General features: G+C 36.1%; 2 protein-coding genes across 4 annotated transcripts in view; both read right to left on the reverse strand.

Annotated features, from left to right (window-relative positions):
• The window catches only part of LOC134824605 (septin-2-like), a 99,557-nt gene that overhangs the window by 29,837 nt on the left and 43,791 nt on the right, over positions 1 to 25,929 (reverse strand). Inside the window, exons 5-13 of one of the 2 annotated variants that reach the window (XM_063836530.1) lie at positions 18,740 to 18,863; positions 18,363 to 18,497; positions 17,794 to 17,911; positions 16,498 to 16,599; positions 16,218 to 16,314; positions 15,846 to 15,975; positions 15,305 to 15,394; positions 14,664 to 14,757; positions 13,084 to 14,039 (exon numbers count right to left, since the gene is read on the reverse strand). In XM_063836530.1, coding sequence (XP_063692600.1) covers positions 13,965 to 14,039; positions 14,664 to 14,757; positions 15,305 to 15,394; positions 15,846 to 15,975; positions 16,218 to 16,314; positions 16,498 to 16,599; positions 17,794 to 17,911; positions 18,363 to 18,497; positions 18,740 to 18,863 — 965 coding nt within the window. In that variant the 3' untranslated portion in view covers positions 13,084 to 13,964. Of the gene's footprint in view, positions 1 to 10,271; positions 10,378 to 10,592; positions 10,683 to 10,920; positions 11,031 to 13,083; positions 14,040 to 14,663; positions 14,758 to 15,304; positions 15,395 to 15,845; positions 15,976 to 16,217; positions 16,315 to 16,497; positions 16,600 to 17,793; positions 17,912 to 18,362; positions 18,498 to 18,739; positions 18,864 to 25,929 lie in introns of those variants that run through there. The other variant, XM_063836529.1, reaches the window with a different exon arrangement.
• LOC134824290 (uncharacterized) lies at positions 1,880 to 7,919 on the reverse strand. Of its 2 annotated transcripts, none has more exons than XM_063836105.1 (3): positions 7,756 to 7,919; positions 2,594 to 2,854; positions 1,880 to 2,436 (listed from the first exon to the last, which is right to left on the reverse strand). In XM_063836105.1, exons 1-3 carry the CDS (start codon positions 7,787 to 7,789, stop codon positions 2,168 to 2,170), a joined length of 564 nt encoding a protein of 187 aa, XP_063692175.1. In that variant the 5' UTR covers positions 7,790 to 7,919; the 3' UTR covers positions 1,880 to 2,167. The 2 variants fall into 2 exon arrangements, with proteins under 2 accessions (XP_063692175.1, XP_063692176.1); XM_063836106.1 differs by lacking the exon at positions 2,594 to 2,854 and adding an exon at positions 7,298 to 7,450.

The following is a 25,929-nucleotide window of genomic DNA, read 5'->3' on the forward strand; positions in this document are numbered from 1 at the left end:
TTTTACTTTAGTTTTAAACATTCATAATATTCTACCTGTACTTACCATAAGTAACAGGTAATTAATACTACATATATATATGTAAAAAAGAATACCTATATTACTTACTTTATGTTACTGTATGTCACTGTATTACTTACACACCTCATCTAGTGGTACTCACAAAAGAAACAGATGTAAGCTGTACAGCTGTTAACCTGTTAACCTCACATACACTGATATACAAATTAGTACGGTATATATTACATATATTATATTACTATATTATATAGTATTGTAGTATAGTATTTATTATGGTACTGTATATATTAGCGACAAGAGAAACGCCAATGTCGCGTCGGACGTGAGGACTCCTCAAACTACATTAAATATATTCCTTAGCTGGAACGTCCTCAATAAATGTACTTAATAGTAGTTGTGAAAATAGTTTAATGGTATTGAATGTTGAATATACATCATACATGTTGGGGACTATTACACGTTATTTCGAGGTAACATGCAGTAACGCGATAACTTCTCTCTGTTTCTCTCCTTGTTACCATAACAACACGAGATGTTGGACACTTAGAACAGCTGCTGACTGATTGTACCACGTGATTGTACCATTATGCCTGATTGTTAAATTTAAGGCGCCCAAAACGGAGAATATATCGTTATATCGGTCGGATTTTAAAAAGACATCTCATGTGTCTTTTAAGTTGAATAACTGAATTAGTCCCAACCCTATGGACAATTTTTCTTTTATGAAGTTTCTATTTTATAATGGTCCTTTCCTTACAATAACCACTGCACGGTACGTATAATTACTCTCACATCGCCACCTTCATCTAACAAGAGTTCACTTGACGTACGCTCTTTTTAAGCTGGGAAGATCCTATGCTTCATTTACACAGGAATATCTAGGGACTACGGGTGGAAGATGAATAATTGATATTCCAACAGCATCTTGTTCCCTGCATTGTGCTGATTCCGGGAAGCATTTTGTTTACGCTCTCATCATTCTGTAGGATGAGATATCGTTCATTTAAAATTGGGTAATTATAGGCCTGTCAAGGATTTCAGCCTAATTAAGAGCTGATCAATTGCAGCTAGTTGTGCCATATAAGGGATAACTGAGGTCACGTGACATTCAGTCCTATCACGTGACCGCTAATCCTATCACGTGACCTTGATTCGTAAAGCCTCGGGCACGTGATCACATTCGTAACGTGTCGTATGCCGACTAGGAGATTTTGTGACGTCACCAGAGCTGAAGCTACTTGATCAGACCTTATATGGAATAATATCGTGTATCGGGTGTAATTGGACCCAATTAGAGCAGCTGAGCGCTCAATTATAGCAGCATCTGGTACCACCTTCTGAAACCCAGCAGACAGCTGGCCCAGAGAATCGAAATTAGAAGGATTTTTTATTGATGGAAATCGAAGCGGAAACCTTGTAACCCTATGTTTTCGATGACGCCGAACAAGATTAAACAGGTTATAATTGTCCTACTCTCGTGTAAATTGCTCTAAAACGTGATTGAAATTGTAATGATGCTATCAATTGTAATACAGTTTTTACATTAAGCTGAGCGGCGTAACGGCTGGCATTCCTGGGCCGCACTCATCCCAGATTGTCATTCCGCCGCAGCTTCAATTTATCTGGATATTACAGCCTGGGGTCCCCAGGTAACGACTGGAACCACTATATCTGCCTAATCTCAGTTATTGTCAATAACGAAGCCTGTGATCCGCACATCAGTCATTGAATGGGCTTGAATTGAACGTCGTGTTATTACTATAAAAAATATCATAGTATCGGGTAAATTTTTTCAAAATGCACTTGAATGTCATCAATTTGATTAAGTTATCATAAGTTGAATAGCTGGTGCATTTACAGTGCTACGTTTTCAATTATTCTACGAACACTTGGAATTAAAATCTATTTATATATATATTGCATTGTTTAATACTTATAATCAAGATTGCTAAGTTCAGTGTGTGGACGAAGTATAGCGATGGAATCACTAACATATTTATGACTGTTTGATATTTCTTTGCTGCAGTCTGCATATCATCCAGAGAAAGCTAATTTTAAAGAAGTAGTCTCGAAATTTTCGGGAATAAACTCAATATTGTGAAACATCATACAAAATATTATATAACGAGTGTTCTCTTTTAATAAATCATTTCATTAGTTTTTTGAACTTCCTCTGTTTTCCTGGATTTTGTTGCCTCTCCTCAGAGACAACAATGTGGTGTCCTGCTTTCATGTCTTTGTTAGCACACTTCAGCTTTGATTCTGTCATCAGTGCCACCGCTCTTTCGACTGCTTGCTGGTGGCAGGGATATTTCGTCACCAAAGGTGATTCTATGAACCTGTCGAATTGATCAGGATCAGAGGGATGCACCCTTACTACCGATGGAATAGTGACTGCAGCCCACTTCAGCTCTTCTGAAATATAACTTGTTATCATAAACTTTCCTTTTTAAATTCAATACCATCCGTATTGTTTTCACTTTGACCTTATAGCTATGTCAATAACTTTATTAATACAATAATATAATATTAATAGTTACGTCATAGTAAATACAATTTGAAATGAACTTACTGCACGCAGTTTTGTAACAGAGACCAAATAAATGGTACGGTTTGAAAGACTTAGTCTTTCTCACCGGATCTTTATCCTCGATGTCAGTGTTGTAAATGACAAGGTCAAGGTACGATTTTGCATTTCTGTTAATCTCTGGCTTGCAAAATATCCGCGGTTTTCCATTCGGGCGTATTGTCCGGTTCATGCCCTTCTGCTCTAGTTCTATAAGCTGCCTGCAGAGAGCCACGCCTTTTTCCCGAACAGCTCTATCTGCGTCACCTTGAGGAGTATTTTCATTCACATTTATTTAAAGGAACAGAACCAAAAGCGGGGACAAAGGTGAACAATTTAAATAACTAAACTGTAACAAGAGCTTCGTGACAACAAATATCCACTAAAATAAAACATGTACTAATTTCTCACCGAGACTGCAAACAATAATTGCTTCAGGATGAGCGAAGTAACTATTGTTACAAACTTTCTTCAAAACTGCTGTTCGTTCTTTTGGGGAAAGTTGTATGTCATTATTGAGTGTGAGGCTTGTAAAAACATGATAAGCCCCATCCTCAATAAGAGGACGCAGTTTGATCTGAGCGTGCATCTGAAATTTGAATGCTTGAGTTATGAGTATAATTATTACAGTATCACTTATCAGGAACAGAATATATGGCTAAATTTAGTTTCATTTCATAAAGTGACGATTTAAATATTTAGCAAAATTGATTAATAATTAATATTCATCAAATTTCTGGTCTGGAAAAATGTGATGATTGGCACAAATGTACGTAAATGGGTATTGTAGCTACAGTCAATAGTTTGGGGGCATGATAATTAATTCAAATTGCAAAAACTATATTATGCAATTTTTATTTTTATTCAAAATCTCAGATAAGACCTAGGCGAGGTGATACTCGAACTATTGAAGTACTTACCCTATAGTACACCTGAACCACATAACGTGCCAGCGTGTCCACCTCCTCTCTCCTGACTACAGGATCAGATACGTAGTACCTTAGTATCCGCGATGCCAGGGTCAGCCACCGTGCGTGATTCATTGCTCCAAGTTTTGCGGAAGCAAGGTCATCAGGAACATATCCTGAAACATTATTTGTACTACCTGTTTTCCTTCTTTGGCTCCCAAAGAGACAATCCACTACAAAATCTGAGTTATGAACAGATATAGATGGTCTTACATGTAGTCTAGAGTTACTTAATATAAACATAGGTAAAACATTTTTACTTTTAATTGGCATGTACCATCGAGACAGGCGAGGCAAAGTCGATAAAGCATTCTGTTGTCCTGGCTTAGCTGCTGAATAACGGTTGACGTTAACCTCGGAAAATCAGCACAGGAGATCGTATTAAACTTTGCAATTTTCCTTTTGTATACGTCATCACTTAACAGAACTTTACCCAGTCTGCCACCAAACTGACCTTTTCCTGAAGTTGCATATTTAATTGAAAAGTATGCATTATGCCTGGCTATATAGAAAAGGTCGTAATAATTCATTCCATGCAAATTTGGACTACAGAAAGTTTGTTTAAATTTAATTTACCTTCTTTCACGTTATCAAGCTCACAGAACAATCCACGAAGTGGTAACTCCACCGAGTGAAGTAAGCACACAGACAGAAAGCAGGGCTTTCCGATCATTTCCTGTATGTGTCTTAAAGCACCCTCCTGTAAAGATTACAAATTAGGTATTGTTTTCGTTATATCATAAAAAAGTGATCCTTAAACCGTTTGATCACAAAGTCGTTTTTTATTACATTAAATTCTTACATTGTATCCCGTAAGCGTGTTGGTACCGTCACTCCCTAGCACCTCTATCTTCTTGTAGTTGATTCGCTTACTCTCCAAGTAATTGATAATTGTTGATGCGATACCTCTTCCTGAAGGTACCAACAAGAATTAATAACCATTATTATATAATAACCATTTAACTTTATATTCAATAACGACATGATTAACTCAAAAAGTATTTTACTACTATACTATCAGAAACTTGTTTTGAGCTTTAAGTTTTATGTTTCAAGTTGAATTAAGTTCAAGCTATGTCGACGATAAGATGTTAAGATGTTAAGATGTTAAGATGTTAAGATGTTAAGATGTTAAGATATTAAGATGTTAAGATGTTAAGATGTTAAGATGTTACGATGTTAAGATGTCATAATTTTAAGATGTTAAGATGTTAAGATATTAAGATGTTAAGATGTTAAGATGTTACGATGTTAAGATGTCATAATTTAAAGATGTTAAGATGTTAAGATGGTACGATAAGTTGTTTGACTTGAAACACAATGCACAATAAAAACCTGTCTTGTCATCTATAGTGACGAATCCTAGAGAATGTGCACCAGGATATGCCAATATAGTGTATGTTTCTTCCCTGATCTTTTGGTTCTTTCCGTCGAGCCAAACCAAACTCTCGCTTTCTTTGCCGTCAAAATAGATAGCTATAAAAATTAAAACGTGTAAATCGGGTGATGATCTATATTTTTGTACAATATATCTTTCATTATTTGGATTGCTTCTTACTTCTTACCATTGAATTCGAGCTGTCCCAGACTAGAAATGAACTGTTCCCGGACGTTATTGGCAGCCGTCCTCATCTCAGCCTCTGTCAAGAGCCGATGGGTCCCCGTCAATGGCTGTTTCTCTGTTACAATGGAGTGGTGAATCACTCGAAAAACGTCTACCATGGCGGCACAGCTGATTCCACGCCGAAGCATCACAGGGACCATGTTGTCGTACATCTGGTGCACGTCTAAATCCTTGTCATGCACGTTTGGTAACCAATCTTTGTCCTGTGAATTAAAATGTCAGGCTTGTAAACTTTGATCCTTTTTACGTGATTAATTACGAGACCAATTAAATATTGCCTCTAGAAGCACGTCTTCAAATATGCCATAGTTTTAAGCTTAGTGAGGCCGCACCTTAGTTATTACTCCCTCGTATGGGGTTTTACTGCCAACAAACACTTTTTGTGAAACAAAATATGGGTCTTAGAGCAGTACTACCTAGATTCGCCAATTTCTGGTACAAACAAACTTCTTCGCAGAGTCTATTCAACGTTAACATCTATAAAAGGTGAAAAAAAGCAGCAAAACGAGAGCATTCCTGAAGGATGGCCCAACTTGATGTTACATAATATAGCGGGATAAGGATATCAAAGCGCAACATTAACCGCAATGCTGATAACAACCTCGTCTTAATACCATAAGCACGCACGGAAGCATTACTGAATCAATTTCACTGCATACCATCACAATTACACTGTCAACAATTCATATTATATTCACCAGCAACCCCGGCATGGGCTTATCCTACTGATAACAGTCGTACTACACAATTTGTGTGCGTTTTGACTTTTGATAGCTAACAATTAATTAATATATATTTTGAGTAAAGATTGGCTAGCACTTTAGGCCAGCACCCAACAAACTAATAAAATACTTTATGATTAGTTATGATAATAATAAACATGCCGAAGAAGGAATAAAGTTATACTTGGCGAAACCTAAAAGACAAGCTGTTTCGTAAAGCAGCTTTATCATGTGGCTGTCAAGAAAAGCAAAACATTTAAGTTTGGAAGCATACCTGCGTACTAAATCGGCTGTTTGACATCTCTTCAAGCAAATATTTTAGATCGGGTGTTAGGAAATTTTCTGGATCAGAGGAGGATGTTGTCTTATCAGCAGATCTCGTAGTCATCCCACTACTACTAGAAAAATCGTTTAACCTGTCTCGGATATTCCTGAAAATAATAATTGCTAAATAATTCAGTTGATTTATGTATAAATATTATATAATACTAGAATGCCCGTGGTCACAGGGAGGAAGGTTACAGTATTCTTTGGTCAGTTTTTATAGCGTACATAGAGACATAACCTTTCGAATTATTACAATGATATATTATATATTTATATTAATGTACATTAGTTAGCCACAGAAATAATTGAGGCACACAAGTGATCTCAACTTTCGGTCATATTAACCTTATCAATAATGACATTGGTTATAATATAATAGTATTGAAACTATTACAACTATTACGGACTGGAACATTATTAGTCGCATAACAATAGACAGATGATAATTTCTGATTATTCTGATTTCTGCAACACATGATACTGTGCACACTGTTAGGATAAACGACGTTTCAAAGTAACAACTTCGTATTTATGCTGACAAAATTGGTAAATATGTGAGAAAACTGTCCCATAATATTTATAAATCAACAAGAGAATGAAAAGCTAAAATATCTAAAATTCTTCAGTACTATATAGCTATGATAAAACTAGCTATCATTCTCTTTTTATTGCGTACAGTTTCAGGTTCTAGTAGTAGTAAGTTTTAGTGTTTTTACACATCTCGCTCACAATCATTAACCACTCACTATATTTTCACTCACATTGTGTATACACCATCTCACATGTATTGTATCTTTTACCTTATCATCTGTTATCACTGTACATGTCATTACATCACACGATCACAATCACGTACTAGCTGTTCAGTTGATGTTTTAAGTTTATTGAATAGCAGATCGAGTAATTTGTGTATACATAGATTTTGATTCTAACTTTAATCTAGTATTTGAACAATTTGTTGTCGTTTAGCCTTTTTGATTTATAACTTTTATGAGACAGTTTTCTCACATATTTATCAATTTTGTCAGCATAAATACGAAACAGCTTTTATTTAGTTAGATGAACTTACTGAATGGGGTCGACATCGTCAGGAGTTGAGGAACAGCTAGGCTGGTTGTAATCTGCTGCTAATCCAGTTATATTCCCGGAGTTCGAAGAGGATGGTGACTGTTCAGGAGATCTCACTCTTGTGGAAAGATTGGTCAACCTGTCCCGCATATTCCTGAAAAGAATGAATTCTAGATTATTTAGTTGATTTAAATATTATATATTATACATCTTAATCTAGTTCCGGTGAACCTGCATCCACTCTGATTCTAACATAGACTCCCTTCCGACCAATTTACTTTTACTTATTATTCCTGACATCACTTTAAAGCTTTACTGAGTAAACATTACATCTATCAACGAACTAATCTTGTTTCGAGAATCGAGAGAGATATTATTTAAGAATTTTAGATATATCAGAGCATGTGTATAATCTATCAGTCTTATCCGCTCCCAGTATCTTATCTTAATATAACTTACTGTAATGGATCAGGAACATGGGAATCAGGTACATGGTGATCGTCTGCAGCACGATCTCTACCAAGAAGGAACTCCTTGTCCAAGAAGGAGTCAAAATTTTCAATCGTTTCCCTTTTCCGCATGTTCTTACGCTTTTTCAATTTGTCGTAGAGGCCCTTGATCTTCCTGAATTATAATTACATTAATATTGTCATTTCAAAATAAAATGAAAACGATTTTTCTTACCTTGTTGCCAGAACTAAAAGGGCTGTCATTGCTAGATGAATATCATGAGATCACTGACGGGATCATCGTCGACGTGGCTGGATCGGCAATATACTGCAGTCTCGTGTGAAATATTGCTCTGGCCAGCATGAAGTGCAGTCTTTGCTCAATTAAATGTAGAAAGTTTCTAAATTACATTAATATAAGAGAAACTAAGTGCCTAATATAAATATGCATACAGTACAACTACAGATTGTTCATGAAACATTGGTCATTGGTTTGGTTTCAAACATCTGTAGATTAATTTATGAAAGATCGATCGGCTATATTTCTCTTATTTCCCCCAGCAGAAAATATATGTTTGAAACCGGACTGATGTATCGTGAACAACCTGTGCTGTAGGGTAAATACCTAAAAAACACTAGCACTTACTTGACAATATTGCAAGGCTGAAAGAAGTCCGTTTGCCTGTACATTTCGATGGTACTGTAATGACTTAATATCAAACTTGAAACCTCGGCCAGCATTAAATCGACATGAGTCGCATGGTTTTCCTTGTGGCTCAAAAGAAAACGAAGGATGTCCTTGTTTGACGGAGGACTGTGACATGGAAGGCTGTCACACGTTCCATCAATAAAATCGGACAACTTCATTGCAATATTGAGAAAACTATTTGAGAAATGATCACTATTCATATAGCGGTGTTACATTGATTTTAGTTACGTTGCAATTTTACTCGACTCTTATCAGTTCACTTCTTATCAGCGCGATCGCAGTAAGTTTTACTGTGTGCAACAGTTACATAACTGTAACTGTATAATACACATAACATTAACTCTGTAATGCACTTCAAACTGCAGTATAAAGAGTACGCACTTCGCACAAATGACAAGAAGGTAATCTAGTAATACGATTTTTGGTATTAATATCTTTAATATTAATAACACGGCTTGTTCGATTCAAGTCCGTTCAATGTGGTCAATACCTGATGTGCGGATCACAGGCTTCGTTATTTACAATAGCTGAGATTAGGCAGATATAGCGGTTCCAGTCGTTACCTGGGGACCCCAGGCTGTAATATCCAGATAAATTGAAGCTGCGGCGGAATGACAATCTGGGATGAGTGCGGCCCAGGAATGCCAGCCGTTACGCCGCTCAGCTTAATGTAAAAACTGTATTACAATTGATAGCATCATTACAATTTCAATCACGTTTTAGAGTAATTTACACGAGAGTAGGACAATTATAACCTGTTTAATCTTGTTCGGCGTCATCGAAAACATAGGGCTACAAGGTTTCCGCTTCGATTTCCATCAATAAAAAATCCTTCTAATTTCGATTCTCTGGGCCAGCTGTCTGCTGGGTTTCAGAAGGTGGTACCAGATGCTGCTATAATTGAGCGCTCAGCTGCTCTAATTGGGTCCAATTACACCCGATACACGATATTATTCCATATAAGGTCTGATCAAGTAGCTTCAGCTCTGGTGACGTCACAAAATCTCCTAGTCGGCATACGACACGTTACGAATGTGATCACGTGCCCGAGGCTTTACGAATCAAGGTCACGTGATAGGATTAGCGGTCACGTGATAGGACTGAATGTCACGTGACCTCAGTTATCCCTTATATGGCACAACTAGCTGCAATTGATCAGCTCTTAATTAGGCTGAAATCCTTGACAGGCCTATAATTACCCAATTTTAAATGAACGATATCTCATCCTACAGAATGATGAGAGCGTAAACAAAATGCTTCCCGGAATCAGCACAATGCAGGGAACAAGATGCTGTTGGAATATCAATTATTCATCTTCCACCCGTAGTCCCTAAGGAATATCACATCTGGCCAAGGTCGCTCTACACAGTGCAGGCACACAAACAACAATGGGCTATAATACTAACGACAATGCAGTGCACCTAGACCTAGTTATAGTATTACGTCTTGTGTATGTAGATCTGTCGATTTGTGGGTCGATCATGCATGATAATAAAAGGGAAAAAACATCGTGCAAATCGTGATAACTCAGGACGATATGAGAGCGAGAGCCTCCACTCGCTATAAAATTAAATATAGAATTCAATTGTCATTTCGGCTATGCTCTAACTAAACATCTCTTTCCAGTTCTGCTGTAAGCAAAAAATTTAAAGATTATGTAGATCAACAAAAATTGGCAAACATGATTGGACAGCTAATTGCTAATTAATTAATTAGCTAATTGCTTCCACGTGTCAAAACATTTATGTCAACTCCTCCCCAGCATCCAATTTAATTGGAATTTTTAAATTAAACTGAAAATCTTAACAAATTCTTACTGTTCACTGCTGAAGTATTTATCAATCCCCACATCAGCAGACCCCGCAATTGCAAAGTTTGAGCTGCCAGTGTCAACCACTACACTAAACTTCTGGGCAGGACTTCCTGAATTATAGGTAATTTAGAGGTAAGTTAGAGGTAATTTACCTCATTATCACATAAAAATTGATTTCTGAAAATTTTTGAACATGGTCATTTTAGCTAATATTTGGCGGAAAGACTTTTAAACCACAATATCATAATCGAAAATTTGAGTATTTCAAACTAAGACGCGCAACCCCCTCATCAACTTAATAAAAATTAATTAATTAGTATAAGACCTAGGAATATGTCTATGAAGTATCCTTGTTCGGGTCTCCCGGTAACCTGCACATCTGTCTCTCTCTTCCACACCCTGTTGTTGTCAGGATCTATTGTGTAATTCAATGTTTAGTTCTAGAGAGTATTAACATAAATGTTTAAGATGACAATGGCGATGTGTGCCCATTATATTATGTTACAAAACTGAATATGAAATATGAGTTCATGCTTTCAATGCATTATTTCTACAATATACTTTTGTTTTTGGGGAACACAGAACTTCTAATTAAATAACGATATAATCACAAACCAATGAGACATATTATTATAGAATGCAAGTGTAGTTACCTTGAATACTCCCTCGTAGAGGAAGTTTGATGGCTGACTCAATGTGAACAGTTAGTAGAATACAGAGGAGGGAGAGCGATACTGCCATCCATTAATATATCATCTCTTTGCTGCATTGATTACAATGTAGTGGAAAATAAAGTGTGTAGTAAATTTATAATATGTGAACAACCCCTAAATTAAAACTCTGATTCAACAGGATTATACATTTGCAGTGAAATTTATGCTAAATTTTCTTTTACCAATACTCCTGGAAAGTGTAATAAAAATATTCTCAGAGACACATTGTGCATCTACATCAATTATTTATTCACATTGAACCTAGTAAAGGGCTCAATTTTTTGGTGGTATTTTCTTTATAATGGGGTACAAGACGAATTTTTCAAGGATCTAGACAACTAGAGAAACCAATTCAGTTGTATCCGGTCTTGTTAGCAATTAGGATATTAGGAACAGCATTCCAGTATTTTAAGTAGGAGAAACATAAAAATAACTACACTGTGCTGTTAAGTTACCAGTAGGATACAAATACTGATCCTTGAAGTTAACATGTACACCCTTCACACACATCTGAAAGGGGATTCAACTCAAAAAAGTGTCTCGACAGGGATGATCATTGATCCTGGCTCCCTTAATCCACCAATAAGCCAGTACTACTTTACTGTCAGAGGTACCCAATGTGGCAAAAAAAGTAGGGCTTGTGAAGAATGAGCTGCCAAGTGCCAGGATAGCTCAATGGAAGAATGGCAGTATTTCCACGATCAACAAATTTAAACGAGACAAATTGACAAACGTATCTAAGCTAATAATAAGACAATACCTAAGTTTAGCAGGAAGACTAAAGAACAATACCCGAACTACACTACGTCTACAGAGAATAACTATGAAAGCTAAATTGTTTTTATGTTTTAGCACATAGGAGAAGAGTGGCAAATATAGGTATGAAACAAACAAACAGATCTGAGTAATGGTCATATAAACCTTGTTATATGATACTTGTAAACTGTAAAACAGTGGACAATATTATATTGACCATTATGGATCCAAAAAAACCTCAAATCAAAATTAATGTATTTTTACATGGACCAATATTTATTTGCAAGTAAATTTTCATGGTTAAATTTTGCGTGCGCCAATTTTCGAATGCGCGGCGTAGCCTGTGCAATTTTGAAATAAAGTTATAATTTGGAAAAATTTGTTTTTGAATCTCTCAGTTTTGACACCCCAGAAAACCTTACTACCTGCCGGGCTCGCTAAAGGTGCAGTGATCGATTTTCAACGGCGCGTTTGTCGGCCTCGCACGTCACATCAAGTTCACCTTTCGCCTACTGGGCCGCGCTCAGCCTGTCATTCCGCCGAATCTCTATTCTATGAACATAATAGCCTGAGGTCCCAGGTAATGCATCGCGCTACAATACATGATATTATATTATATTACCTCTACTTTACTCACTTCTAACAGTAACACCGCTTTTTATATAATTAGCTAGAAATAGAGAGTTGAAGGGAATCAAAGGGACAGACGGACGCGCGGATGGTATAAATAAATCTTAAATGGGATGTTCTGATTTGGTGATGTTGCATGTTGGCATCGTCAATCATTCCCAGAAAAACTTACGGCAGTAACGCGCACACAGCACAGGGACTGCACAGGAAGAGCAAAGTGCAAAGAAACTGCCACAAACTGCTACTAACTGCTACAAACCGGCACTAACTGCCACAAACTGCTACTAACTGCTACAAGCGGGCACTAACTACCACAAACTGCTGCAAACGGCGCGCGAATGCTGCAGTTAGTGGCAGTTCTTAGCAATTTGTGGCAGTTAGTAGCAGTTAGTAGCAGTTAGTAGCAGTTTGTGGCAGTTCTTTGCACTTTGCTCCTCCTGTGGTACTGGCGCGTGCCCGGTAAAGACGACTGCAGACTGGGGACCCCTCTGAAAATTCAAATGTAGAGTCAATGGTCAAGAGCGATCGAGCACGTTCGGATTACCTCGGAATAAAATTTAATTTAATTTCACACTTTTCTTCTAAAGAATCTGAACATTTTTTATTGAAAAACTACCAGTACCATCACCAATCATCGTAACCTACATCCTATTATTTAATGTTAATAATACTAGAGGTTATACTTATCAGACAATGAAAACGAGCAATGTAACAGAAAGCAAAGTATAAATTCATCAAACATATCACATAAAATAACATATTAATATCTTATTTAATGTCGTAAATTAGTTTTCTAAAATAAACTTAATTTTAAGGCTATCGCGATTAATAAAAAACAGGAGGCGATCTTTTAAAAATATTCAGCAGACAAATTAAAACATAATTGCACAATTTATAATGCAAAATTGTAAAATGTACTGCTTTATCATATCAAGTACGTAACGATATTATGGCCGATGACTTCAAATGTTTACCAGAACATAGAATACATATTGCGTTAGAATTCCAATTCCAAACATTAAATTTCTATCTGATGCGAGATTATCCTGGAAATCAGCTCATAAATGAACTCAAACCATAACGTAAGACATTGGCATTAAATTAACATATTCATCGCAAAATCTATCTTAATGAACATGCATGACATCAACTTGGTTAAAACATTATATTTGATTTCAGGAAAGGTTAAAGTTCATGCTACTTACTATTATATTGTCATGCAGGTTAACGGAAAATCTCAAAATAACGATACTAAAACATTAATTTGATTTTTGTAGATACTATTTATAGATTGCCATTGTCAGTTATGAATTTTTATAATTTCAAAAATACTTCAAATGATGGGAATTAATGTGCTTGTGCAGCTTTAGTCCATCCACGAAAATTCTAACAAATCACTCATTTCTTCAAAGTTTATCATATTTATCTAAAGCTTCAGGCGCTATATCTTTAAATTGACAAACATCACGACATTCTTCGCGGGTATTATTAGCTCAACTGCTCGCGTTGGCATAAAATAAAATGTTGAAAATTCTAAAATACAATTGATGAGCTATACTAGAAGTTAGATGATATAATCTCTAAATTGAGTAATGGTGTTACTGCTTCTGCATAGCGGCCAGCATGTTTTGTTGCTTGGTCAACTGTTCGACCATTCTCTGCATTCTCTTCAACTGAAATAGGGAGAACGTTTAGTTTCAATAAATAAATTAATATCCCAGTGGAATATTAACTAGGATATTTACTCGAATATCAACTAGAATATTAACTAGAATATTAACTAGAATATTAACTAGAATATTAACTAGAATATTAACTAGAATATTAACTAGAATATTAACTAGAATATTAACTAGAATATTAACTAGAATATTAACTAGAATATTAACTTTAATATTAACTAGAATATTAACTAGAATATCAACTAGAATATTAACTAGAATATTAACTAGAATATTAACTAGAATATTTACTTGAATATTAACTCGAATATTAACTCGAATATTAACTAGAATATTAACTACTATGAACGTTGAACAACCACTGTCTTTATCTAAGTTGGTATATTATAAAATAACCTTCAGTAGGACGAATTTATGTGAGAATTCAAAAATGCGAATTTCAAAAAGTTAGATTCCTTCATAAACAGACTTCATGAAACTTGATTGTAGATATTTAAATTCCTCGCAGCTTGTAGCTGGGCAGGAGCACGGGCGGTGCATGGGGTGGTATTTATTATTTAACCTCCACGATCCCCTCTGGCACAGACACGAAAGCCAACCCAAAATAACACGTACCTCTTCATCCTTCTCACGGATTATCTTGTCAGTCTCGTCAACAACCTTGGGGCCTGTGCTCTCGTTTATACTGGTGTTCGTACTGGGAGTCGTACTGGAGTTAAACATTGATCAACCGTTATTTACTGAGCAGCGTTTTAATGGAACACGTGACATGACGTCACACCACGTTACATGACGTCACACCACGTGACATGACGTTACACCACGTGACATTACGTTACATCACGTCACACCACGTGACATTACGTCACATCACGTGACATGACGTCAAAACACGTGACATGAAGTCACACCACGTGATTAAGACGTCACACCACGTGACATGACGTTACACCACGTGACATGACGTCACACCACGTGACATGACGTCACACCACGTGACATGACGTCACACCACGTGACATGACGTCACACTTAAGACGTGTAGTGTTATTGAGGATCATTTGATGGTTCTTTCAAGAAAATTTCTGATTAGAATTTATATATTTATCTTCATTAGAAAAATGTCATCACTGAGTCTATTCAGAAACAAAATCAGGCATTTTCTTGAAAGATCATCTTCTATTGACACTGGTGTCACTTTGATTGAGTGGATGAAATAAATCAGACAAAATTCAGACAGAAAATCAAATTCCTACGTAAGATTAAGAGTGGTAAAGGATGGTGAGTGCATAGTGAAGTTGTGTGCTGCAGCTGGATTTTTTTGCAGTACTGATCCCTCGAGATCACTGGGGAGAAATAGTATTGAGGTAAGGAACTACAATCAGTATTCATGTCAAACAACAATTAAAGGACATGGTTTTCAAGATTGTTTGTTTGGATATCTTCTTATTCGTAATTATGTTCGTGGAATACTAGTAGGTGATTTTAATGTGAATCTAAAAAGATGCTTAGATCCTAAAGACAAGTATTACACACATTGCGATATGATGATTTGTCACGTCACTCCGTCGAGTACTAATCTGTTATATAATCAAATCAGATTCACATGGCAAAATTTTAGAATGAGCGCTTCAAACAACACACAGCAGAAAACAATCAGCCCATATCACTATCATAAGAACCTATAACACCACGTGACATGACGTCACACCACGTGCCATGACGTCACACCACGTGACATGACGTCACACCACGTGACATGACGTGACAATCAGCCCATATCACTATCATAAGAACCTATAACTGAGCTTTTGAGATCGGAAGTTTTCGTAATGAACGTCACGTGTGACCTCCTTTAAGTCTTGCATGTGAGTCCTTATCAGCATGTTCCTCAACTTGCCAAAGTCTGAGTGCTCTGGGTTCTCAACTGAGAGAGAAGGAGGTTGAGGGTGACGTCACACCACGTGACATGACGTCACACCACGTGAGGGTGGGGTTAGGGGGTGTACAGAAAGTTAGAATGATCTGCCTTTGAAAACAATTCGTTATTTCTGTGGATTTTATACGGAGGTTTACGATTTTAAATTTCTCTCAGATAAAAAGGAATGCAAATTTATGAAGAAAGAAAGATAAGAAATAATAGAAAGATAAGAAATAATGGGGACCAACCTTCAACAACTCCCCAGGGGTATTGTCTACCTATGACCCGGTTACCCTCTTTAACAATAAACGTGTTACTCCCAATAACTGCAAATGGCAGACTTTCCTGAAGAAAAAAAAGTTGAATGAATATTTTAGATAAACTTTTTAATTTTTTAATTTTTAAAACTTTTTTTAGCTATTTGAATTTCCATTTTCTCTTTCAGATTGACTATTCATCGTTATAAAAAGGCAGAAAAAACATCGTATTTATGGTTATAAGCTTCTAAAGTAACTGCGAATAAAATACCTTGAGATCTTTGTTCATCTCAACAAAGTCCTCATCTTCATCGCTGTCACACTCTGGAAACTGATATATCCTAATACTGGCTTCTTCAATCTCTTCTAGGATCTGCAAGAAAAGGATGGTGAAATGACGTTACACCACGTGACATGACGTCACACCACGTGACATGACGTCACATCGCTGTCACACTCTGGAAACTGATATATCCTAATACTGGCTTCTTCAATCTCTTCTAGGATCTGCAAGAAAAGGATGGTGAAATGACGTTACACCACGTGACATGACGTCACACCACATGACATGACGTCACATGACATGACGTCACATCGCTGTCACACTCTGGAAACTGATATATCCTAATACTGACTTCTTCAATCTCTTCTAGGATCTGCAAGAAAAGGATTTAATAAACTGATATATCCTAATACTGGCTTCTTCAATCTCTTCTAGGATCTGCAAGAAAAGGATGGTGAAATGACGTTACACCACGTGACATGACGTCACACCACGTGACATGACGTCACATGACATGACGTCACATCGCTGTCACACTCTGGAAACTGATATATCCTAATACTGGCTTCTTCAATCTCTTCTAGGATCTGCAAGAAAAGGATGGTGAAAGGACGTTACACCACGTTCCATGACGTCACACCACGTGACATGACGTCACATGACATGACGTCACATCGCTGTCACACTCTGGAAACTGATATATCCTAATACTGGCTTCTTCAATCTCTTCTAGGATCTGCAAGAAAAGGATGGTGAAATGACGTTACACCACGTGACATGACGTTACACCACGTGACATGACGTCACATGACATGACGTCACATCGCTGTCACACTCTGGAAACTGATATATCCTAATACTGGCTTCTTCAATCTCTTCTAGGATCTGCAAGAAAAGGATTTAAACTGATATATCCTAATACTGGCTTCTTCAATCTCTTCTAGGATCTGCAAGAAAAGGATTTAAACTGATATATCCTAATACTGGCTTCTTCAATCTCTTCTAGGATCTGCAAGAAAAGGATTTAATTGTTGAAAAATTGTAGTATTAATTTGAATATTCAATTTTATTCTCATCGGCCATTATTAATTAAATTGATGCAGTTATCTGTAAACTCTAAAGTACAGATTAGTTAAAGCATTTGGCGTACAAAATTTTGTTGAACTTTATCCTAGTATCTCAGGTGAATAAGGCCAAATAAAAGTTTGGCGTTTGAAGTAGAACTGGGACTTCCAGTCTGGATTGGCTGACGGAAGAGTTTCGCACTCGATTTAAAATACTCACTCTGGCTTTTAGACTTCGAATTTCAGTTTTGGTGAGGGTATCAGCTTTAGCAATGACGGGGACGATGTTAACTTTATCGTGGAGTGACCTCATAAACTTGATGTCGATTGGTTTCAACCTGAAAAAGTTCAATTGAATTAACTAACCTAGACACACTGACAATACCATAATATTATCACAAATCACCATTTGGTAAATCGCGCAGTTCAAAATTTAGAATTTAGAATCTTCACGATAGGTTGGGATCGGGCTGTAATTTGAGACTCCATCGTGCAAGGCGATGTAATAGAAATTGATTCGTAATCGTTAAACAATTTACACGCGTTCGTTATCATCAACTCGGTCAACGTAAAGAATGGACCTAATTTCTACAAAACCAAGAAAAGTGAGCGTGTTCCTGCGCGACATGTCTTTTCGAAACATTACCGCGCGTTCCAAAAACGACACAAAATTTGTGGCCAAAATTGGCACTTGGCGGGTTTAGCTCGCAAGACACCGGTCAAACGAGTGAATTTGACAAGTAGAAACTTCTAGTAGCAATTACAAATTCACTTTATGAAAACACTTACCCTCGACCGTAAGGACTAATAAAATACAAACAGCAATGAACTCTGTTATCAACGATGTTTCTTCTGTTAAGTCCACTTTCGTCTTGTAAATATGCTTCGTATTGATTTGCGACGTATTTAATGATAGATTCCTCGCTGAAATAAAAAATGTACGATGAGCTATAGAAATTAGTAATCACAGTAGGTATTAGTGTTCACACACAATATTATAATTTCTGTAATTTAACTCCTTGATTGATTTAGGGAAGAGGAAACTCGAGTTCAACTGAACACTGAGCAACTTTTTAATAGAGCACGTGACATGACGTCATACCACGTGACATGACGTCATACCACGTGACATGACGTCATACCACGTGACAAGTTCCACAACTCACCACTTATCGTTGTTCAAAGCATCCCCAAAGCCCGGCGTATCTACAACAGTCAGCCTCAACCTCACTCCCTTCTCCTCTATCTCAACACAGTTCGTCTCGATGGACACTGTCTTGTTAATGCGATCTGGGAATATGTCTGGTCTTATTTAGAACATTATTGACATTGTCTGTTTAATAACTGATTAACTGGACAAGTTACCTAATGTACCTTTCACATTTCTATTCATAATGTCTAATCGTGATATTTTTAATTTAATATTTCACTCGGTATTTCGAATATGTTCTAAAACATCTGAACTGAAGCTTGGGGGATTTTGTAAAATTCAGTCATATTTTATATTTAGGTCCACCCAAAATTGTCCAGGTCCAGTGTCTAGTGTCTACTGTGTAAGTTACCTGGTAAAAAGTCAAACCAACCCGCTCTGCTTCGTGGAAATTAGGATTCAACTATCAAATAGAATTGTTATCTAAAATAACGAGCAGTATTTACAACATATGCCAAGTTAGTAAGTGACAATATCACGACAAGAACCAGAAAATGAGCTAACAGTGTACATCAGGGAAACCATACAACTGTGGACTATGAGTTAGTGATACCATTATAACTACGTGTTAATTAGATATATAGGAGGGAACTAAGTCCAGGGACAAAAGAATTTCGCGATTATTTTGGCCAAAAATCGCGATACCGCGAATTTTAACAGACTATACATAAAATTTGTCGCAAATAATGGAAAAAATCGCGATTCCGTACATGCCGCGATTTCCTTTTGTCCCTGGAACTAACTAACCGTTTATCAGGTACCACCGAGAATGGGTTCTTCATGAACTGTTAGTAAAATAACTTTTTATAAAACAACTTTTTATAGACTATTTTCCTCCCAACGTTAGTAGTATCTGATACGTTAGAGTTACTCTAACTTAGAGTATCTGCACTGATACCAATTCTAAATAAAGCCATTAAAATGATTGGTCGTGTTTCACTGCCAGTAACTTTCCCGCCAAAATGCGCAAATCCTAATTTAAAGACGTAATATTTCCGCGTTGAGTTGAAACATTACTTACCAGTATCTGCCCTTACATTTTATACAAGTTTTCACTAAACATAAGACCGATAATTAGAGCGTTACAAAGTTCTTTATATCAAACGAGTAACGACAATATCACGTGACATGACGTCATACCACGTGGCATGACGTCATACCACGTGACAATATTTCTGTCACCTGTTCCACGAATTAACCAATCAACACACCTTTGCAAACCATAAGAGTTATCATAACTGAGCTGTAATATTTGACCCAACTACCTCTAAAACTACCTCTAAATCTTTATCACGTGTCAACGAATAGGTGTGACACGTGACAGCAATAAACCAACAGCTACCTCTGAAATGGTAATTAGTTGCAAGCTACCCGTCTGTACTATATCTATTATCTAATATTAGTGACATATAAAAACACCCATGATGTAATATACTGTATGTGATCTAATTTACATCTGATATTCGTTTTGAATTAGCTGAGGCTGTAAAAATACTGTCATAGCCCTATTTATCTAGCCCTATACCTAGATAGAGTACTAGACCGGGGTAATATTGTATATTGTATAGATGTGGGATCCTGGAGCACAGAGAGGAGACGTACTTTGGGTAATGAATATTGCTTTGACTAGAAACAGGAACAAGTAGTTTGCTGGAGCACAGAGAGGAGACGTACTTTGGGTAATGAATATTGCTTTGACTAGAAACAGGAACAAGTAGTTTGCTGGAGCACAGAGAGGAGACGTACTTTGGGTAATGAATATTGCTTTGACTAGAAACAGGAACAAGTAGTTTGCTGGAGCACAGAGAGGAGACGTACTTTGGGTAATGAATATTGCTTTGACTAGAAACAGGAACAAGTAGTTTGCTGGAGCACAGAGAGGAGACGTACTTTGGGTAATGAATATTGCTTTGACTAGAAACAGGAACAAGTAGTTTGCTGGAGCACAGAGAGGAGACGTACTTTGGGTAATGAATATTGCTTTGACTAGAAACAGGAACAAGTAGTTTGCTGGAGCACAGAGAGGAGACGTACTTTGGGTAATGAATATTGCTTTGACTAGAAACAGGAACAAGTAGTTTGCTGGAGCACAGAGAGGAGACGTACTTTGGGTAATGAATATTGCTTTGACTAGAAACAGGAACAAGTAGTTTGCTGGAGCACAGAGAGGAGACGTACTTTGGGTAATGAATATTGCTTTGACTAGAAACAGGAACAAGTAGTTTGCTGGAGCACAGAGAGGAGACGTACTTTGAGTAATGAATATTGCTTTGACTAGAAACAGGAACAAGTAGTTTGCTGGAGCACAGAGAGGAGACGTACTTTGGGTAATGAATATTGCTTTGACTAGAAACAGGAACAAGTAGTTTGCTGGAGCACAGAGAGGAGACGTACTTTGGGTAATGAATATTGGTTTGACTAGAAACAGGAACAAGTAGTTTGCTGGAGCACAGAGAGGAGACGTACTTTGGGTAATGAATATTGGTTTGACTAGAAACAGGAACAAGTAGTTTGCTGGAGCACAGAGAGGAGACGTACTTTGGGTAATGAATATTGCTTTGACTAGAAACAGGAACAAGTAGTTTGCTGGAGCACAGAGAGTAGACGTACTTTGGGTAATGAATGTTGCTTTGACTAGAAACAGAAACAAGTAGTTTGCTGGAGCACAGAGAGGAGACGTAATTTGGGTAATGAATATTGCTTTGACTAGAAACAGGAACAAGTAGTTTGCTGGAGCACAGAGAGGAGACGTACTTTGGGTAATGAATATTGCTTTGACTAGAAACAGTAACAAGTAGTTTGCTGGAGCACAGAGAGGAGACATACTTTGGGTAATGAATGTTGCTTTGACTAGAAACAGTAACAAGTAGTTTGCTGGAGCACAGAGAGGAGACGTACTTTGGGTAATAAATATTGCTTTGACTAGAAACAGTAACAAGTAGTTTGCTGGAGCACAGAGAGGAGACATACTTTGAGTAATGAATATTGCTTTGACTAGAAACAGTAACAAGTAGTTTGCTGGAGCACAGAGAGGAGACGTACTTTGGGTAATGAATATTGGTTTGACTAGAAACAGTAACAAGTAGTTTGCTGGAGCACAGAGAGGAGACGTACTTTGGGTAATGAATATTGCTTTGACTAGAAACAGGAACAAGTAGTTTGCTGGAGCACAGAGAGGAGACGTACTTTGGGTAATGAATATTGCTTTGACTAGAAACAGGAACAAGTAGTTTGCTGGAGCACAGAGAGGAGACGTACTTCGGGTAATGAATATTGCTTTGACTAGAAACAGGAACAAGTAGTTTGCTGGAGCACAGAGAGTAGACGTACTTTGGGTAATGAATATTACTTTGACTAGAAACAGGAACAAGTAGTTTGCTGGAGCACAGAGAGGAGACGTACTTTGGGTAATGAATATTGCTTTGACTAGAAACAGGAACAAGTAGTTTGCTGGAGCACAGAGAGGAGACGTACTTTGGGTAATGAATATTGCTTTGACTAGAAACAGGAACAAGTAGTTTGCTAGTTTGCTGGAGCACAGAGAGGAGACGTACTTTGGGTAATGAATATTGCTTTGACTAGAAACAGGAACAAGTAGTTTGCTGGAGCACAGAGAGGAGACGTACTTTGGGTAATGAATATTGCTTTGACTAGAAACAGGAACAAGTAGTTTGCTGGAGCACAGAGAGGAGACGTACTTTGGGTAATGAATATTGCTTTGACTAGAAACAGGAACAAGTAGTTTGCTGGAGCACAGAGAGGAGACGTACTTTGGGTAATGAATATTGCTTTGACTAGAAACAGGAACAAGTAGTTTGCTGGAGCACAGAGAGGAGACGTACTTTGGGTAATGAATATTGGTTTGACTAGAAACAGGAACAAGTAGTTTGCTGGATCACAGAGAGGAGACGTACTTTGGGTAATAAATATTGCTTTGACTAGAAACAGGAACAAGTAGTTTGCTGGAGCACAGAGAGGAGACGTACTTTGGGTAATAAATATTGCTTTGACTAGAAACAGGAACAAGTAGTTTGCTGGAGCACAGAGAGGAGACGTACTTTGGGTAATGAATATTGCTTTGACTAGAAACAGGAACAAGTAGTTTGCTGGAGCACAGAGAGGAGACGTACTTTGAGTAATGAATATTGCTTTGACTAGAAACAGGAACAAGTAGTTTGCTGGAGCACAGAGAGGAGTCGTACTTTGGGTAATGAATATTACTTTGACTAGAAACAGGAACAAGTAGTTTGCTGGAGCACAGAGAGGAGACGTACTTTCGGTAATGAATATTGGTTTGACTAGAAACAGGAACAAGTAGTTTGCTGGAGCACAGAGAGGAGACGTAATTTGGGTAATGAATATTGCTTTGACTAGAAACAGGAACAAGTAGTTTGCTAGTTTACACATAAACAATAAATAGATAAATAATAGACGTTGCTACTGGTGGGGAGGTGAGGCATATTTTTTACACGTGTAAGGGATTCTGCACTGGGTGTTGTTTGGTCAATAGTGGAAGCTGATTGGTTAATATCTGTCACGTGTCATATTGTATTGTAACAATTTATGTCGTCAAAGCAACATACCAACAGCGCAGATTACATGTTAGATGTTTGTGTGTAACAGGGACAAAAGAAAATCGCGATTATTTCGGCCAAAAATCACGACACCGCGATTTTTCGTTATTTTAATAACAAACGACATATAAAATTTGTCGCAAAGAATGGGAAAAATCGCGATCCCGCACATGCCGCGATTTCCTTTTGTCCCTGGTGTGTAATACCTTGGACCTTGGTTTGTACCCAAACAGAGGTGACCAGTGGCAATAGGAACATACCCACATCCAGAAAGTTTTATATTTCCTTCCAATTTTCTTTCCTAAAACTCTAAAATAGGTCAGGTCTTCTAACAATGTCCCCTTTAGCACAAATTTCTCTCAAACCCAAAAATTTCCTTCCAGTCAGACTGCCCTTTTTCTGAATGTTGTACGAGAAAACATATTTAATTTGTTTGAATTACCCGGTGAGCGATTAACAGCGTTTAAAAAGCAACCCTTAGTCTCCCGAGTAACCTGAATTATAATAAAAAATGTGCCACTATTATTATAGACGGTATATTAGAGGACTATTAGATAAGCTATTTTACAGGCTGGTTCAAAGTGTTGATAAATTACAGCAGATGGTCTAACTGTTGACCATTAAGCTACTATTATTATAACATGTTATATTAATCTGTATTATGCTGTATTAATATAATATGTTATATTACTCTGTATTATGCTGTATTACTATATGTTATATTACTCTGTATTAAGCTGTATTACTATATGTTATATTACTCTGTATTATGCTGTATTACTATATGTTATATTACTCTGTATTATGCTGTATTAATATATGTTATATTACTCTGTATTATGCTGTATTACTATATGTTATATTAATCTGTATTATGCTGTATTACTATATGTTATATTAATCTGTATTATGCTGTATTACTATATGTTATATTAATCTGTATTATGCTGTATTACTATATGTTATATTAATCTGTATTATGCTGTATTACTATATGTTATATTACTCTGTATTATGCTGTATTACTATATGTTATATTAATCTGTATTATGCTGTATTACTATATGTTATATTACTCTGTATTATGCTGTATTACTATATGTTATATTAATCTGTATTATGCTGTATTACTATATGTTATATTAATCTGTATTATGCTGTATTAATATATGTTATATTAATCTGTATTATGCTATATTACTATATGTTATATTACTCTGTATTATGCTGTATTACTATATGTTATATTAATCTGTATTATGCTGTATTACTATATGTTATATTAATCTGTATTATGCTGTATTAATATATGTTATATTAATCTGTATTATGCTGTATTAATATATGTTATATTACTCTGTATTATGCTGTATTACTATATGTTATATTAATCTGTATTATGCTGTATTACTATATGTTATATTACTCTGTATTATGCTGTATTACTATATGTTATATTAATCTGTATTATGCTGTATTACTATATGTTATATTAATCTGTATTATGCTGTATTAATATATGTTATATTACTCTGTATTATGCTGTATTAATATATGTTATATTACTCTGTATTATGCTGTATTACTATATGTTATATTAATCTGTATTATGCTGTATTACTATATGTTATATTAATCTGTATTATGCTGTATTACTATATGTTATATTAATCTGTATTATGCTGTATTAATATATGTTATATTAATCTGTATTATGCTGTATTACTATATGTTATATTACTCTGTATTATGCTGTATTACTATATGTTATATTAATCTGTATTATGCTGTATTACTATATGTTATATTACTCTGTATTATGCTGTATTACTATATGTTATATTAATCTGTATTATGCTGTATTACTATATGTTATATTAATCTGTATTATGCTGTATTAATATATGTTATATTAATCTGTATTATGCTGTATTACTATATGTTATATTACTCTGTATTATGCTGTATTACTATATGTTATATTAATCTGTATTATGCTGTATTACTATATGTTATATTAATCTGTATTATGCTGTATTAATATATGTTATATTAATCTGTATTATGCTGTATTAATATATGTTATATTACTCTGTATTATGCTGTATTACTATATGTTATATTACTCTGTATTATGCTGTATTACTATATGTTATATTACTCTGTATAATGCTGTATTAATATATGTTATATTAATCTGTATTATGCTGTATTACTATATGTTATATTACTCTGTATTATGCTGTATTACTATATGTTATATTAATCTGTATTATGCTGTATTAATATATGTTATATTACTCTGTATTATGCTGTATTACTATAATATGTTATACTACTCTGCTGTGAGGTGTACTAAATCTCTTGTTTCAGGCGCGCGTGCAAGTTTTGACAGGCATAAAGTCATTATTTTCGGAGTACAGTGCTGGAGTTTTTAAAAGTTGAGTTAGAGAATTCTATCATGTTCTAATTTAGGAAATATGTATTTAGTAAAGTACATGACACGTGGCACGTGACACAAGACAAGGTACCTGACAGAAATATGTGCAGTGGCAGGTAGTATTACTTTTTA

Source organism: Bolinopsis microptera, chromosome 12 (assembly GCF_026151205.1).
Source record: "Bolinopsis microptera isolate Bmic1 chromosome 12, MBARI_Bmic_1.0, whole genome shotgun sequence".
Classification (NCBI taxonomy): domain Eukaryota; kingdom Metazoa; phylum Ctenophora; class Tentaculata; order Lobata; family Bolinopsidae; genus Bolinopsis; species Bolinopsis microptera.

Bases quoted from the DNA above. Each gene is read 5' to 3' on its own strand.
- LOC134824290 (XM_063836105.1), bottom strand. From the start codon at position 7,789: ATGTACCTGATTCCCATGTTCCTGATCCATTACA. The intron at 2,855-7,755 runs GTAAGTTATATT...ATACTCCTCAAG, and splicing joins CATGTTCCTGATCCATTACA to GTGACGCAGATAGAGCTGTT. The intron at 2,437-2,593 runs GTAAGTTCATTT...GTTATATTTCAG, and splicing joins CTGTTACAAAACTGCGTGCA to AAGAGCTGAAGTGGGCTGCA.